This window comes from Ixodes scapularis, unplaced genomic scaffold (assembly GCF_016920785.2).
Source record: "Ixodes scapularis isolate PalLabHiFi unplaced genomic scaffold, ASM1692078v2 PGA_scaffold6__148_contigs__length_123643588, whole genome shotgun sequence".
Lineage (NCBI taxonomy): Eukaryota > Metazoa > Arthropoda > Arachnida > Ixodida > Ixodidae > Ixodes > Ixodes scapularis.
The window spans coordinates 80,832,058-80,848,596 of record NW_024609881.1 but is presented as its reverse complement, the minus strand read 5'-3'; the positions used below and the strand labels follow the sequence as shown (position 1 = coordinate 80,848,596).

Sequence of the window (16,539 nt, the reverse complement as noted above, 5' to 3'; positions counted from 1 at the left end):
GGTGAGTTTTTTTCCGGTGAGCTTTTGTCCGGTGAGCTTTTGTCCGGTTACCCAAGATCAGACCGTGGCGCCCCCAACGGTTAACTTTAGAACTAGATGGATGGAGAAAATAAATACAATGGCTCAGCGCTCGGCTGACTTTACCGAACGCGGCGTCAGCGTTCGGTTGGAGTTCGTCTTCTCAGGTGAGGGGGAGGAGGGGCTCTTTTGTTACCACTCCGGCCTGCATGAACAATGCAGCATGCATCCTGCCCAGCTGAGCACAAAAGCCCAAGTGGGTCAAGTTCGCGTCCTCTGACGACTGCTTTCGGGGAAGATCTGGCACCTAACGTCACTTCACTAATTGTTGGTACTTTTTCATTACACTATGCCCGCGCTCTTCTAAAAAAGATGACACGAAGATGCCCACAAGGCCTGTGCGCCTGTGCACAGGCCTTGTGTTGGGTAAACACCGAGGTGTGGGGGTGACAAACGAGTCGGAGCGCTTCGCCAATAGTGACATCGCTGAATATCACACATCGTTTAACTACAATCCATATTCCCTATACGGGGAGTTCACTATAAAAGAACTTGGGACACAAATATGAGTGAATGGATAACAAAGAGATCCCACATAATAGCCACGGCAGTGATCGCCCCTTCTTCAAGTAGGTTGCGTTCAGAAAAGCACTCAGCGTTGGGGGGCACTTTGTTAGAAGTTTGAGAGGTCGTCCAGCTCGTAGTTCGTTTCGTGTACTGTTCACAGCTTATCAATGTTCGCTTACAGACAGTGTTCGCGAGAGAAATAAGTGCCGGACTGACAACACAAAGAAAAAAAAAAAAAAACTCGACGTTTTGTTTTAGCTGGGTCAAATATACAAAAAACAAAACAAAAATGTCTATTTTTTTGTGTGTGTTCACTTCTCATTTCTTTCTATTTGTTATTTCTTGACACTTAAGTCTGCATTGTTCTCGTAGGTCGTTTACCGGTTTGCTTGCGCCTCAGGGTGGCATCTTTACTTCCGCTAAACCCACCTTTGGTTTGAGGATTTTTTGGGGAAAACTTTATAGAGACAAAAGGCGCCCTGGAGAAGGCGAGGGGAGAAACATCATTGTACGAACTTTGGGCTGAAATATGAGTCACAGTCGGCAAAAAAAGCGGTATTCTCACGAGCTCAGTTAAAGTCACCGTAGCTAATCGGAGCTAGCAACAGGATTCGGTTGCTCGAAAGAATGTTTACGTTTGCCCGTGCCACTCGAAAAATGACGGAATGTCAAAAATGTATTTAAGATAATGAGTGCAAGATACTCGGAATTGTAATTAAGATAGAGTACTATATACTCTCCATCAGAGGTATTTGCAAGATACCAAGATACTCCAAAAAGTATTTAAGATACAGTATCTTGAGTAGAGTATTCGAGATAGGCACAAGTCTGCATAAATTTAATCTAAGGTACACCTATATATACCTAAATTCAACAGATGACGAGGTAAATTTGTATCGTTCCGCGAAGACCTGGACTGTTTTTGTTTTTTACCACGGTTATTGAATTGAATACAAGTATCGCTCTGATTCTGAGACGTTCTCCTTCGTTACACTAGCGACCGAGTGCTGAGAACTCGATTAATATGAAGTCACTAGTTTAATCTGAAGTAATTAGGGGCGAGCTCTGAACACCTTATTTTCGCCCTGCAACCAATGTGGTTGCTACATTAGAACGGGAAATGACTAATCATGAAGAAGTATATGACCATAATAGGACAGGCTGCGTTTCTTTAACTGTCAGTCACTATATAGACCAACGCACCCTCTATAAACAAATCAGCGTTCGCCGAAACTAGGTGTGGGCAATGTGTGTGCGCAGATACCAGATTTCAGTGAAGCTGGTGCGCATGCGCAATGCCGAAAGCAGCGCCGCCGCAGTGCCGCGATGACGTCAGAGGGTTGAGTTGCTGTAGAGCCACGGGAACTATAGAAACACAGGGTGTGGCGAGCTCCGAGCTTCTGCCGACCCCGTAAGTGTGACGTCACTGCTCCAAACAAACCGTTGCTAGGGGCGTTGCTATGGGCAAATACGTGGGACCGGATTTCGATTCGAAAGGAAACATCGTTCGAAAATCGGACGTGGAATTTAAACGTCTAAAAAAAGAATACGGAAAGAAAGTCTGCATTTCGCTCTTAAACCACGACAGAAGTTTGCCCGGAATCGGCTATTCTGAAATATTTGCGAAGGCCACTTCCGGTCCTCGGTACGTCTTGAGATGCCTGCTGCAGACGTCGAACGCGTGCGGAATGGCTGAAACCCGACTGAAGTATGCCGCTGCAACAGTCTTAATCGTTTGCATAGGAACGCGATTTTGATATCGTATTGATTGAGAACGCGGCGGGTCTAAGAAGAGTCATCAAGTTCGTCAAAAGGAATCGTATTTGCGTGCGATACGGCATACTGTCTCAGGAAAATCATCGCACCCATGGCGTCTTTTAAAGATGTGACGAGAGGAGAATATGTATAGTGCGTGATCTAAAAGTCTTCTTTTTGATTTCGCAGTTGACGTGCATGGTAATAAAGCGTACATTATTTTTACGCTAAAGCGCCGTTCACAGACTTGCAACCAGGTAAGACTGAGAGAAACAAGACCGGTTTTAAGCTTCTTGCGACGGTGTGGGACCGGATGCGCTGCTGCGGAGGAGAACCTACTCCGTCTCAAGAGGCTTAAAAACCGGCCCTTTCTTAGTCGGTCCTACTTGGTTGGCCCACATTTTGTTTGCATGCTTGCAATATAAGAATGTGTGGCGTACCTGATGGTAGCCATCAATAAGTGAGAAAAAAAAGGAGAAGAAAAAAAATTTCCCTCGGATTGTTCAGTTTTCAGCAAACTCCCAAATAGCGAAAGGCCTTAGTAAAACGTCAGACAAGTTTAATCTGCTTACAGACAGTTCGTTTGATCACACAAATGTTCACACTGAAGCAACTTCTGTGCCATTAAAACTTCCTGAAACGTATGCGCGCTGGCCCGCACTTCGGCGTTGATACACTTCACATAGTAACCGTAACTTACCACCAAGCTCATGAATCGGCTTCACAGTTCCTTCACCCTTCTTAAAATAAATATATAAAGAGAAAAAAAGAGCCTTTACGATTAGCTAGATAAATTATACACTAAGACGCAGTCTTGTACGTGTTACTGAAAAAAGAATAACCGATTATAATTACAATTACTTTATTTAAAAATGTAACTGTTTACTCTAATCATTACTGCATCACAGAAGTGAGTGACAGATTACCAGAAAGTAATAGCTTACTTTTCTCGTTACTTTTGCGCTACCCTTGACAATCAAAACGTCGCTGAGCGTCCTTCTGGTATCTTGGTATCTATGAGAATTGTTTAGGGGTTAGAAAAGTGGTCCACCGTTAGTGCAGCATAGATGAGTGACGCACCGGCAGGCAGAGCGATGTTTTACGTAAAAAAAAAAAAACTCCTCAATAATTTTAGTTCCTTCGGAAACAAATACTTGATTACTGGTAATTGATTACAAGAAATAGTAATTGAATTACAGCGAACGGTATCTCGAAAAAGTAATGGAAGCGTTAAAAAGTTACTATAAAAATGTAATTGATTACAAGTAATCAGTTACTTATAACTCGTTACGTGCAAGTCTGCCGAGACGACACAATGCTTACAAGAAAAAAATTTAACTTTTTTATCAGACAAATTCTAACCTCGCGTCGAGCTCAAATGCATTTGTTAACGACCCTATAGACCTTTTCCGCAAGGGCGCCGCCATCTTGAATTGTCGTCACTTCCAGTATGGGCGAAAACATTGTTTTGCCGTTGCCACGCCAATAGAAGGCATTTAGGACATAAAGGTAACCGTCACAGATTCTCGTTTTGCCTCCACTTTATTTTTTTACCATTTGCAGGTTGAAACGTTCTGATATTTTTTCGTCGCCCATACCGGATATGCCTTCTTGGCGGTCGGGGGCGAGAGTAAGCGAAAAAGGTCTATACTCCGCGACAACTTTTCTTGGCAATGCAGTGGAAGGTACGTCCCGCGTCCCTTCTCCCATTTTGAGTGTACGCAGGCTCTCCTCCTCTCCCCGAAAAAAGGGAGGAGGAGAGCCTGCCTACACTCAAAATGGGAGAGGGGACGCGGGACGTACCTTCCACTGCATTGCCAAGAAAAGTTGTCGCGGAGTATAGCAAGGGTTTGTTCGAAGGACAGCGCCAAGTTGTGGCGTCATCACTTGCGAGTTCAATTACCCCTCCCCTCAGCCAACAAGATTAAGGTACTCGTTCATAAAAATGGCGAAACGACTAATCACAAAGCAAGAAGTGTGAACATGATAGATCACGCCGTGCGATTGTCAGTCACTATGCGGAGAGCAAGTCGTCTGCTTCGTCTGCAGGAGTTGCGGTGACATCAGAAAGACGCCAAACTCTGATTGGCTCTGATTGAAGGATAGCGGGAGGAGCTCAAAGCAAGCTGCCTTGACGTCTACCCACTATTTTTCATTCAGAACTAATCAGAGCTCGGCGTTCTGACGTCACCAGAACCCCTGCAAAAGAAGCAGACGAACTTACGCTTCGCATAAGTCATCTTAGTCCACCTGGAACTTCCGGCGTCCACGATGATAACTTGTAGAATCCGAGCAAGACCGTTTGTGCTTAGGTGCTCTTCGCATTGTTCAGTGTTAATAGAGGACGCTTTTAAGCAGCTCTGCATGGGCGCCGCCGTCGACCTTCGGTTTTGGTTTCCGATTCCGTTCACTTCACTTCCTGATTACTACAGCAGGACAATTCATTGCCACGTTAGATTCCACTGTGTCCTTCTCCCCAGCAATGATCTGTGTGGAGGGTCGTAAACCCCAGTTTTATTGGCTCGGCATCTCGGTTTGGCATCTAGATATGGTGAAAGCGTATTTAAAGCCATATCGTAAGGATAGTCTGGTCTGAATAATTCTTCGCTTTCTAGGGCGAACACTCAAACCTCTTTCACGAAGCTTAAAAAAAGACCTAAATGGGTAAAGTGTTTGAACAGTCCTATCCGGCTATGATGATGACATCTAGTGTCTTCAAGTACGGGATGGCATGCTGTTCTTCCGACAAAACAAAGAATGGCACCAGTCGAATGGCTTCGCCCTAGGAAAGCAAACAATTTATTAGTTACACCACTCTAACGTTAGCGGAACAACTCAGTTGGGAAACTTGCCCGTGGAACGCGTACCCCTCGCATCCTCTGGAATCGAACTACTGGAACCCAGATTTGATTACAGCGTCGCTTCTTGGCGGTCAGTCCGTTCCGTTAGTTCGTTTGTAGTTTGCTGTTTGGTTGGCGGTACATAACCCATTTTGATACAACGCGGTCAGCGGGTGTTCACTTTGCAGACATAGGTAAGGTTTTATTGTGTTTTGTTCTGCGTTCGAATATGTATAGTTACCGAAATGGCCACTGCGGCGGAAACGGCGGCGTTGCAATCGCATATAGTTCGATTCCGAACTACGCTTTGGGGCCGCTTCTAGAAAGCAGGCTCCTATCACAGTTTCCAAACTGAGTTGTTCAAATAATGTTGCACGATGCAAAAAAAAAAAAAAATAATAATAATATTTTTATAAACGGTGCTCCCAAAAAATCTTATGTTACCTTATTAAAATATTTTATTCCGGTGTTAAAGATTTGGGGGTCATCTTTGAATGACCTCAAAAGAGTTAGATGGAAATGTTTTGTCGAGTCGTCTCACTGAGAGCAATTTATTTCTGGTGGCAGAACCTGACCTTCGGTGCCATCTTTCCCGACACATCGCTGCTGAGCCAGCAGCGCAAGTATCAGCAGAAGCTTCGAGATGGCATGTCCCTCATGACCAAAGGACGGACATCGGGACTTCGCTTCATGCAGCTCTTCTCCGTTCAGGCCAAGGCGGTGCGCATGTCTCTACAACCAACGCCCAAGTAAGCAGCGAACGCTTTTTCGCGACGTCATGTTGAATTTCACCGAGCAGCCTTATTGTCCAGGGGTCGGTACGTTCAAAAAAAGTGCCATCATCAAATGCGCACACTTGAACATATAGTTAATGATTCCAGTTCCTAAAGCACCTGTTCTCTCTCTAGGGGTCCAATATTGGTCACCGTAAGAAAGACGGAGAGAGAAAGAGGGAGAACGATATCTAATTTAGCTCTTACAAAGAAAGCTAAGATAAGAGTTAGCCGACGCTTCATCTGTTAAGGCGAGTGAAAATCAGGAATTCGTTTGCTAATAAGTGTCACTGACGTTCAAAAAGTAAACTAAAAAGAAAACACGAATTTGAAGGATAATAAACCCTGAAAAGACAGAACTCTAATTATAACACGGCTATGCACATGAATTGTTCCTGGTGCCTCTTGGTGTTGTGCTTTCTTACAGCGCTTGTCTCTGTGCCCGCCTAGGGACATCTTGCGGCGCCTCTGCGAAGACCTCCTTCCGGATGACGTGGTGGCTGTCCTGTACCTCACCAACTCAGCCGTCTTCGGCAGCAACGCGGCCTCGGTGCAATACGTGCTTCAGCTTCTTGGGTACCTGGGCGTCCCAGTAATCGCCTGGAACGCCGACAACATTGGCCTAGATCAGGTCGGTACACGCTGACCAATCCCAACAAAGCATACAATAAACTGACTTACACTAGCCTTACCCAGCAAAACCAAACGATATCAACCCTATTTTACCGTCTCGCTCTACCCTACCCGACTATAGCCTTCCTTGCCTAGCCTGTCAAATGTCGTGTCTTATATTCTTGTCTGGTATTTACATCAGACATATTCGAGGAGTAAAGTGGCAGATGTTTCTTGGCTCCGTTAACAACGTATCGAATCTGGCTTGAGTATAGTTGGGAAGGGGACACGATTGAGATGCCGAAGGCGCAACATATTTTTTCCAAGAACAGTCCCGTGCATACGTGCGCTGTCCTTCACTCCCTACCTCCAATAGAAATAGCAGCAGATTCCTTTGTCTCCTTAGGCAGTGACCAGAGAGCACAGTACGCAGCATTTGTCATGGACTCGTACTAAACTATTTAAGCACAACTATTCCAGGTGGTGGGAAGCCGTCCCATAAATGGAGTCGGATCCTCCATTCCGCAAAAAAGGTTTACGAATTAGTCGAGGCTGTCTCTAATGGGTAGAGGTATATTGATGCTCGGAGAAATTTTATGACAGACTATACTAATGTTCCCTTTTCTAAGTACCCTCAGATCATGCAGAGATTCGACAATGTCGTGAGACTAACCGGCGGTTAGGTATAAAGAAGAAAAAAAAATTTGATCGAGAATAAAGTTTATGCTATTACACTGCAACATATTCCTGCCACGTGAAACCTGTGCGGCTGCTTTGAAGGTGAAGTAATTTCCTGGTCAAGACGTTAATTGCTGTTCGCCTAGTTTTCTTCGTAGAGTTTTTCTTCTCTAAAGAAAGGAAACTGCCGTACGTAAATATCGGCAGAAGTAAAAACACGAAAATCATGCAAATAGCTCGACCAAAGCACCCACCATTCTCGGCCGCTGTTTTTTTTTTTTTTTCCTCGTGCACTTTTAGAGATGTTAGGTACGGCTATAATTCCGTGAGTACCTCTCGTCTTGAATTAACCTTGACGACATAAGATGTAGGACCCCTTTTGACAAGGGTCTGAGATTTGAAAGACAACTGTGGTGGCATTTTCTCATGACCATTGATCCTGTGCGCTGACCAAACTTTATTGTAAAATACCGTTGTTTTTTCCTTTCCTTATTTCTACTCGGGGCGGCTTGGGGGCAGTGCATTGGGGGATCAAAGTTTGGAGTTTATCAGATAAATTTGAATTGACAGACCAAAACTATACCGGCGGGTCTTTTTCGCAGTTTTTCAGATTTATCTGAAAGCTCAGAACCCTAGGTTTGGTGCATGTTTATTAGAGTCCGGGCTTGAAGTTGTAACGTGCATGCAAGCCCTTGATTGAATGTTTTGTAGAAGTAATGCGCATTTTGCTGGCATTCGTTCTACGTACAATGAATGATATGACCACATTTCCAATGTTACTTGAGTGCCGTCGCGTGCTTGCTGTGGCATTGGCGACTCAGTGAAATGCATGAGCAAATAAAAATTATATTTCAGTGGCACTGCAACATCTTACTTTCAATTGCAAAGAACCAACGAATTGCCCCTTTATGTTGAGACGCGGCGTTGAATACACGGGAAAGACACTGGAAGCCAAACCGGAAGGGTTATGGTAATCCTTCCTGAATCGAAGGTCCTCCAGCCAATAGTCGTCACTCTCAAGACGAGCTTGAGGAAAGGACATAAGCTAGGTCATTCCCCCCATCCCAGAGTAGAAAAGACCCAAACTATTAATGGCTCCGTGCCTTTGCTGCAGAACCCAATTCATGTTGGTTCACCTAGGGGCCCGATTATAGCCAGCAGAAGCTAATGTTAATTTATCGCTCGTGTAGGCGCATTTTAGTGAACTTCATTTAATGGTGAAAGGCCATACTTTCGTGTGTGCTGCGGCAAAGTAAACGCGTGAGCCTTCTTGAGAATAGACTTAGCAAATAGACATTGAATAACTCTCGGTAGCGGCTGCTTGCACTAGCACTAGTTGTGGTTTCTTGTTGCGGACTTGCTGGCTCAGGGGCACCATTTTTCATGCTTCTGCTGCGGACTGCCAACGCTGCTGTCGCTGCCGCTGATGTTCTGTCTTGGCTGGTTCGCCATCTGCAGACGCAGGTACTCGCTAACGCTACATTATGATGTACTAGATGGACAAGTGTGCAAAGCGCGAATTCGGAGGGTGTCTCCTAAGTCGAGTGTGCCTGCCAACCACCTCTTAGACAAGGAGCCCAGTGTTGGAAACGTTCTCCGTCGCCTAACAGAAGTCAGCGCGGGCCGCGGATTGCACCAGGAATTTCCCCAGGAATTGAAATTAGGGGGGGGGGGGGGGTCTAAATTTTCGGGGGGGGGGGGGGGGCGGGGGGGGGAGAGGCTTGAGAATAGAGGAGTTGCGAATTAAGGGGGTGCCTTCACAAAAACAAGGGGGATGTACACCCTCGCCCCCTAGGGATTGTGTAGGGAGATCATTGGATTGCACGCGAATGCTGTGCTCGCCTGGAACTAGCGTCTTCACTGAGTAGACACTAGTCCTAGCCAAATGCTGACGTAGCACTCGTGTCTATTCTAGGCTCTATGACGGCCACCTACGGCGGATTTAGAAAATTATCAATTAGGACCCTGTTGTATGAGAGGTGTTGACTTGCCGAAACGTGTCGTGCGATGACCACAGCGCCACCACGCTGCCGAGCATGGCGCGGCGAAAACAGCGGACATGCAAGGCTATCAAACTAGGCAGTAGCTAGGCCGCACGATGAAAAATAGCGCCAAGATGGTGGGCGTATGGCGGTATGACGAAATAGAAAGCGGGCTTTGCACAGAATGTCCTTCTAGTACAGCTTGACTACATGCTTGTTTTGCTCGGTGCTTGGCTACTGGTATATCTCTGATTTGGGCGAAGAGCCTAGCTTTAAGCCAGCGTTACTAGACGCTGACAGTTGGCAAACCCCCATAGGGGTAGGAGCTGAACCCTCTTCTGCCCCCGTCGTTTGTCTCCAGTTAATCGAAGCGCCATTATTTATGCAAGCTGCGGCTGCTCTATGAACTGCTGTTGCGAAGACGCGCCGCAGCATGCCACAAAGTTGGCACTTTGGCCAACTGGTGGAAAACGTCAGGGAAAGTTTGCCATCCGAGACAATCTAGAAATGTTGTCCAAGGCTGGACACAGGAATTGGCTTCTGGCTTCGCTTTTGCTCTGAACTCGGCGTACGACGTAGTCTGGGGCTTCCCCCCCAATTTGGCATCTTGCTTGGCTCAAGGCATTTGCTCATGGCATTAGGACTAAGACTGGCCTCTAGCCTGGTTCAAGGCATCATACCTAACATGTTTCCAATATCGGCGACAAGCATATTGATATAACGCCGATATGTTCTAGGATTCTATTGACACCTTCGCTCAGTGGTACACACTTGCCAACAAGCTGGTGTCCTCTTTAAAAGGCGTCACTTTTCTACGCCTCTTCTTTTTCTCCTGCAATGAGACCAACTAGAATGATACAACTTTTCATGGGGATGATCCTCTTTTTGCCTTAGCATTCTCAATTACTCTGAACGTGTCTTAAACATGTGACCATCAGTTAAAAAAACAGTAGTCGAAGAGAGAAACAGGATTCGAGTATTTTTTATTAATTGTTTTTGTTTTTGCAAAAGCTAGCATATGTATAGAAGAATAAAGAAGAACTGGTAGATTTATTCGTCTTTATGAACTTGAAGAGTTCATATTGAGCTCTTTATTTGTTTGGTAACTCAGGAAAACTCCAGCTGCAGGCATAGTTCTTACGCAACCCAAATTTGTTCTTAAAAAATTTAGTTGCCGGGGGAACTAAATGTCGCTTTTTCTGTTTTAATGGTGTTAATTTTGATAAACTACCAAATAGCTAACTTTAAACACACTTACAAGTATCTTAGTAACTCGTCAGCTATTTGTAATCAAAATGACTAATTACTTTAGTAACACTTGCAAGGAGTCGACGCTTTTTACAACTGTTCTGAAGGTGACAATCAGCATAGTTATGATATTTGTTTCATGGTTCCTTTAACAAAACAGGAATCAGTAATGGCAGCATGCCCACGAATCCCGGACAAAAGCTCACCGGACTGAAGCTCACCGGCTTTTTCACTTCCCCAATCAAAAGCAAACCTCTCTTGCACGTAAACCGGAACCCAAGCTCATTCGAATAAAATTGTTTGCTTTGTAAATGACCTCTAATGCCACGAGAAATTCAGCAGCGCATGCCATTAAAAAGTATGGAGGACCAGCGCAAGGTATGGTTCTTGATTTTTGTTAAAAACAAATCTACACTAAATTAAAGGCACGTTGACAGAAGGATCTTTTAAATCTTTTATTATTTTTGAAAGGTAATAAAAAAAATGACGGCTTTACCTTTTTGTAGTAACTGCAATTCTAACAAGTTAGCCTTTCAAGTTTGTAACTGTACCTGTAACTGTAACAGGGTCAATTTCTTTTTTTAGAGTAACTGTTGCTATAACACGCTTACATTGTAGCAGTAACGTGCCTATGATTACCTTTACCGAAAAAAAAAGCAACTATATTGCGGCAAAGTCGCCATATGAAAGGCACCCGCATAGAACTGAAGAACAATAGGAAACACCCTAGTACTATCTAAAAGTTAAATATTGGTGTTTAGTTAACCGGGTTCCAAGAATATACTTTTCAGATAATATTTACTGAATGAGGCCACTTGCGTGAAATCACTTACGTAACTCCCTTTAACCCACAGCTTAGCCGATTTTACTGCCCCCTCCCACCAAGCTTTCCTCCGGGCTATAAAAAAAAAGAAAGGTGAACTGCTGTCTTGGTCTGCCAAAGAATTAGATAGCTTTTGTCAGGACCCACCAAAAATAAGATTTTGTCCGGTGTTTTTGTTAGGTGAGCTTTTGTCCGGCGAGCTTCTCTCCGGTTATTTATCCCTAAGCCCTTTGGGATATTGAGTGTCGTGTCACGAGCGATCTAAGAAGGAGGTGAACGCGTGTGGAAACGGAGTGGCAAAACAACAGCAATCTCCAAACGAGCTGAGGTTTATTTCACGAAACACAACCTTACATAGGCAACCAAGCCATAGCCCGAACAGACCAAAAGAAGACACGGAAGACAGCGATGGCATCACGCGTACACGTATCTAAACAGTGTACACGTCATCCTCCAAAATCAGACCCCGCAATCTCTTTTTTGCAGAGTCTGCTTTGGTATCCTGGTTGGGGACTCCTGGCGTAATCTTTCTCTTCCGTGTCTTCTTTTGGGCTGTTCACCCTCTTTTTTCTTTCTTGATTGCCTATTTAAGGTTGTGTATTGTGAAATGAACCTCGGCTGTGTTTTGAGATTCGTGTTCTTCTGTCCCTCTGTCTCCCCGCGCACTCTCCAGGGTTAAAATATCGGGTGAATGACTGCGTCCGAAGCATGCGCATGAACATACCTAAGGCTGCACTGGATAAAGGGCATACGGTGAGCGGTCAGAAAGCTCAAAATTCATAGTATCGGGTAACGGGTGTTTGTAAAAACCAAAAAAACAAAACAAACGTGTTTCTCAATTTTTGTAAAAAAAAAAAAAAAAATCTACGCGGGGCAGGAAGTTGACACTTTGTAAGGGTGTGACGCTACCTGTGGTGACAGAACGCAAAAGTTTAAGGACATGACGTTGACGAAAATAATCCCTGGAGAAAGGAAAACACGGGGGACAAAGGACAACCACAAATCTCCAAACACAGCTAGGCAGTCTTGGGTAAGTTACTTTTAAAACGTAATTCGTTACAGTTACAGTTACTTTCAGAAAAAAGTAGTGAAGTTGTCGTTGCAGTTACCGCAACAAAAGAGTAACTAGTTAAGTTACAGTTACTTTAAAAGTGACGTCGGTAATTTTAAGTTACTTTTGTTGAACAAAAAAAAAATTAGGAAAAACTAGAAAACGCTTTACACTGCGTTTTATTGCATAAAGTTAAAAAGTACGCTTTTTACTTCATATTGCAATTCAGCAGCAGTTGTTTCTCTAAATTAGTGCCTGAAAGTTTCCCTCCTTTCATGGCGAACACGTCCCTGCCGCTGCTGAACAGGAGCTTATCTGGCGCGCTGGATGGAATATCTGTGCTGTGCCGCAGGAACAGGTTTTGGATTGCCGGGTAGGCGTTGAGGCAACAGAATGCCGTTTCCCGCGGTCAGTTTGTTAGCCAACCAACTTCACCACAGCAAAATACTCTCTGTACGCCGGCCTTGGTAGTTCTTTCTTGTTCTCATCAACATCCATATCCTTGGTATCCCTAGCACATTGCTGGCTCCTGACGGTTGCGCTGGGTTTACAGAGTCCCTGGACATATTTCACTTCGTACCCGGCAAGCCAGAAAGAAACCCCGCGCCAACAGCAGTAAATTTTGCACCGACTGTTGATACCACGCCGGAGTAGTGGCGCTAATCAAAATACGAAACCTGCGCAGTGCCGTCCGCGTGTATTATTGTTGCACGGTTGATTCACCCGATTAAAAAGGGTTCACGCAGAAGAAAGAAAACCGGAACAGAGATTGTGCTTCAATACACTAAGATGTAAGTGTTCAGTCACAAAGTACAAGCGCGTGCGTAAAGGTGTTTTCATAAAATCTACACGTGGCTATATTCCGATCATGACTCGCCGAAAAAGGATCGTATTCACAGGCTGGATCGTTTTCAAGGCCAACTTGATAATCGAAATGTCGGAACAGACAATTTGGGAAGTGCAAGGAATCACTACATTGTACTCGTTCAATGATAGATTATTCATAATAAAAAAATAAAACTGGAAAGTAACGTCAAAAGTTACGTCGTTACTTTCATCGTTACCTCAAAAACTAATAAAACTACAGTCACATTTTTAAAAAGTAACTCGTTACAGTTACTAAAGAAGTAACAGTAACGGCGTTACTACCCAAGACTGCGGCTAGGCGACTGTTGCGCCACCGGAAATAATCCGCTTGGTCCTGGTATCGAACCAGGGACCTCTTTATTTCTAGTCAAGCGCTCTACCAACTGAGCTAACAAGTATATTCGTTTAGGCGTTTATTTACAGCATGTTTAAAACTATAATTTACATTATTGCGTTACACTAAATACAGATAGAGCTCCACATTTCCGTTTGATTATATACAAGCAATGCGTTACATTATATACATGCAATGCGTTACATTATATACATGCAATGCGTTACCTTTTTGTTACATACAAGCGGTACGTTTCATTCTCGTTACATTATACAATAAAAATTTACAAAACCACAACGCTCATCTTAAAAAGAAAGGTGTCAATGATGCTTTCTAGGTCAACTGGTGCTGTCGTCGATTATATAATATCAGGGGAACAACTGAGATTTTTTACGTCTTTCCATTCATCATTTTCATTACAGCGTGCCAATATGCCCTGACCTACTTGAATGGCAATATTTTTAAAATTTACCCAGGATTGCTTTGCGACAACTGCTTCATTATTCACTTCACGCGTTTTCCACAAACCATAAAGACCTAGAACTACTAAAATGTCTTGAATGGTGTCGAGGTGTTCGGCGAAATGCAAGTAGCGAAGATTCGTCTCTTCCACTTCAGTATTTTTTCAGCGTCCGTTTGAAAACATCCCAAAATAATACAGCGTCGACACAAAGAATAAAGGCATGGGTGAACGTTTCGGTAACTTTTCAAAGCCTACAATTAGTGCTACCGTATGTTTCCATCCCGCGTAGATCTAGCCACTCTTTGACAGTTGTGGTACGAGAGTGAAATTGATAAAAGAAAGTTTTACACTTCGGTGGTATCAACATTAGTTTAACCCTTTTTAAAACATCCGGCTTGCAATTTAGTGGAGGCCTGTAAGGAAAAACACGAAATACAGGATCTGGAAACAATGAAACTAGCAGATGTTTGGTTAGCTTATTTTTAGTGCACGAGGCCAAAAAGGCTTGGTCAAACCTTGTTCTTAGAAATTCCAATGTGTCCCCTACTTCCTTGTAAAATCCTCTTAATGATATTAAAGCACATGTGGTTGCTGAATCATCACCTGGTGTGGCCATATATTTTGCTAAGAAGCAATGCTTGCATAATCTAAAAAAGTATGCTGTTCCTGTGCAAACAATTTCCATCTGGCAATTAGTTGCCTTGTTTCCCTTTCCCCAGGGATTATTTTCGTCATTCTTGTCCAGCTCGCTTGCACCTTTGAATTTAATTGCAATATAATAATAACATGGCGTTATCTGGATTAGAAGTAAAAAAAGGAACGAGTTGTCGTCCGCTTAAGACTAATATCGTTACAACAAGAAATGACATTGTGGGCGCCTGTATCCTTTATTTCAGTAAAAAAAAAATGGCAGCAGGAAAGAGACGTTATATAATCTTTCTTGCTGCCAAGTGTTTTTCACTGATATAAATTTCACATGCGTTCACGATGCCATTTTTTTTTACTTGATTAGATTTTGTTTCACGTCGGTCCGTTGAGAAATTTCGTCTTTCTCTTTCATCTTTTGATCCAGGTGAGCACATGTTCTCAAACCTTCGCGTTCTATCAACACCGCTAACGTCGCATTCTCGCGGGCAAAAATAAGAAAAAAATGGTTCTTTTTTTTTTTACAAACACCCGGTACACCGGACACTTTGCATCGCTTCAGCCTGTATTTGCATGCAAACGTCAATTAGGGAGTGAAATAACAGTCTAATATTATGTCAGTATGAATGACCTACAAGGAGTAAGGAGCTTAGTTTTCTCTTGAGATCGAAATAGCGCTGGTTCATAGACACTACGCAAGATATGTCACTTTGAAAAAAAAAAATGTAAGCGTATGTTAGTGAAGAAGTCCCATTATTTCTTTATTTATTTGTTTATTATTTTTATTTATTTAGTTTAACCTCCAGCGCCTAGAGGTCATTATTCCAGGAAAGTGATAAAAGTAACTACATAAAATATACATAAATGTATTCGCAAATGTAAATAATACATACGGTGAAATATAAGCAGAAATATACACATAAATCTACATGCAATATTAAACTTGACTATCAAGAGTATAACTCATCACGCAAGAATGGAAACATTCATCATTTCGTCTAACAAAGATCGAAGATATGTCCCGGTCGGAAGACGTCATCTCCTGACAGGTGTTGCCAGTCTCAGCCCTTCCCTTGACTCGCCGTTCTGTGCCCCTAGCGGGTGTCGCAGGCCCGAGTGTTGCAGCTGGCGCCATCAGTGGTGCATCAGGTGGCCGCCATCTTCGCCATCCTAGAGCGCTACGCCTGGTACCAGTTCGCCGTGGTCACCACCCAGCTGGGCGGGCACGAAGACTTCGTCAGGGCTGTCCGAGACAGGCAGCTGGAGAGCAGCGGCCTAAGGGCCAAGTGAGTCACGCGGCCACTATAGTCTATAAGGCGAGCAGCGTGCTTGTACAGTGACGTCTCGTTAAAAGGGGCCGTGAAACAATTGTGGGTAGGAACGTTTGAATGTTTCTAACTTTACACAAGCTTACTGGCGCTATACTTCGTTTCAGTTAACGTCCAGACGCGGCCGACTCTACGAGCTGATGGGACCAATCAAACTGTGTCAAATGTGCAAGTCACGGGTCCTTTCCGTATACATGATTGGTTCAGCGATGATAGACAACAGTTTGGTTTGTTTTTGACGCTGAATGACTGCTTCGATCATCTCGTAGCGTCAACTGTTTTTGTACATAAGGCGAAACAAAGTATATGTGGATCTAGTAGACTCACCGTCTCGAGCGCTAGTTTTGTGCCTTTGATGACACTTGCACGCGCACTCACAGCCTGAAGGAAAACAACGATCGCGTACTGGAGGCGGAACTTCAAATCAGTTCCCATTCAGTTTTATTATCATCAAGAGACAAATACAATTTACTGAGAAAGCAAATCGAGGCCTAGCCGGTTGGCTATTTTGTGTTCATTAAAATAAGCCGCCTGAGGCGTAGGACGACCAACACA

The 16,539-nt window shown here is 43.9% G+C and overlaps 1 protein-coding gene across 1 annotated transcript in view; it reads left to right on the top strand.

Moving 5' to 3' along the window:
- The window catches only part of LOC121838531, a 52,653-nt gene extending 36,707 nt beyond the window's left edge, over window positions 1-15,946 (top strand). Inside the window, exons 2-4 of the mRNA XM_042294832.1 lie at window positions 5,748-5,929; window positions 6,404-6,584; window positions 15,755-15,946. Of these exons, the coding sequence (XP_042150766.1) occupies window positions 5,748-5,929; window positions 6,404-6,584; window positions 15,755-15,946 (555 nt within the window). The remainder of the gene's footprint in view (window positions 1-5,747; window positions 5,930-6,403; window positions 6,585-15,754) is intronic.
- The last annotated feature ends 593 nt before the right edge of the window (window positions 15,947-16,539 follow it).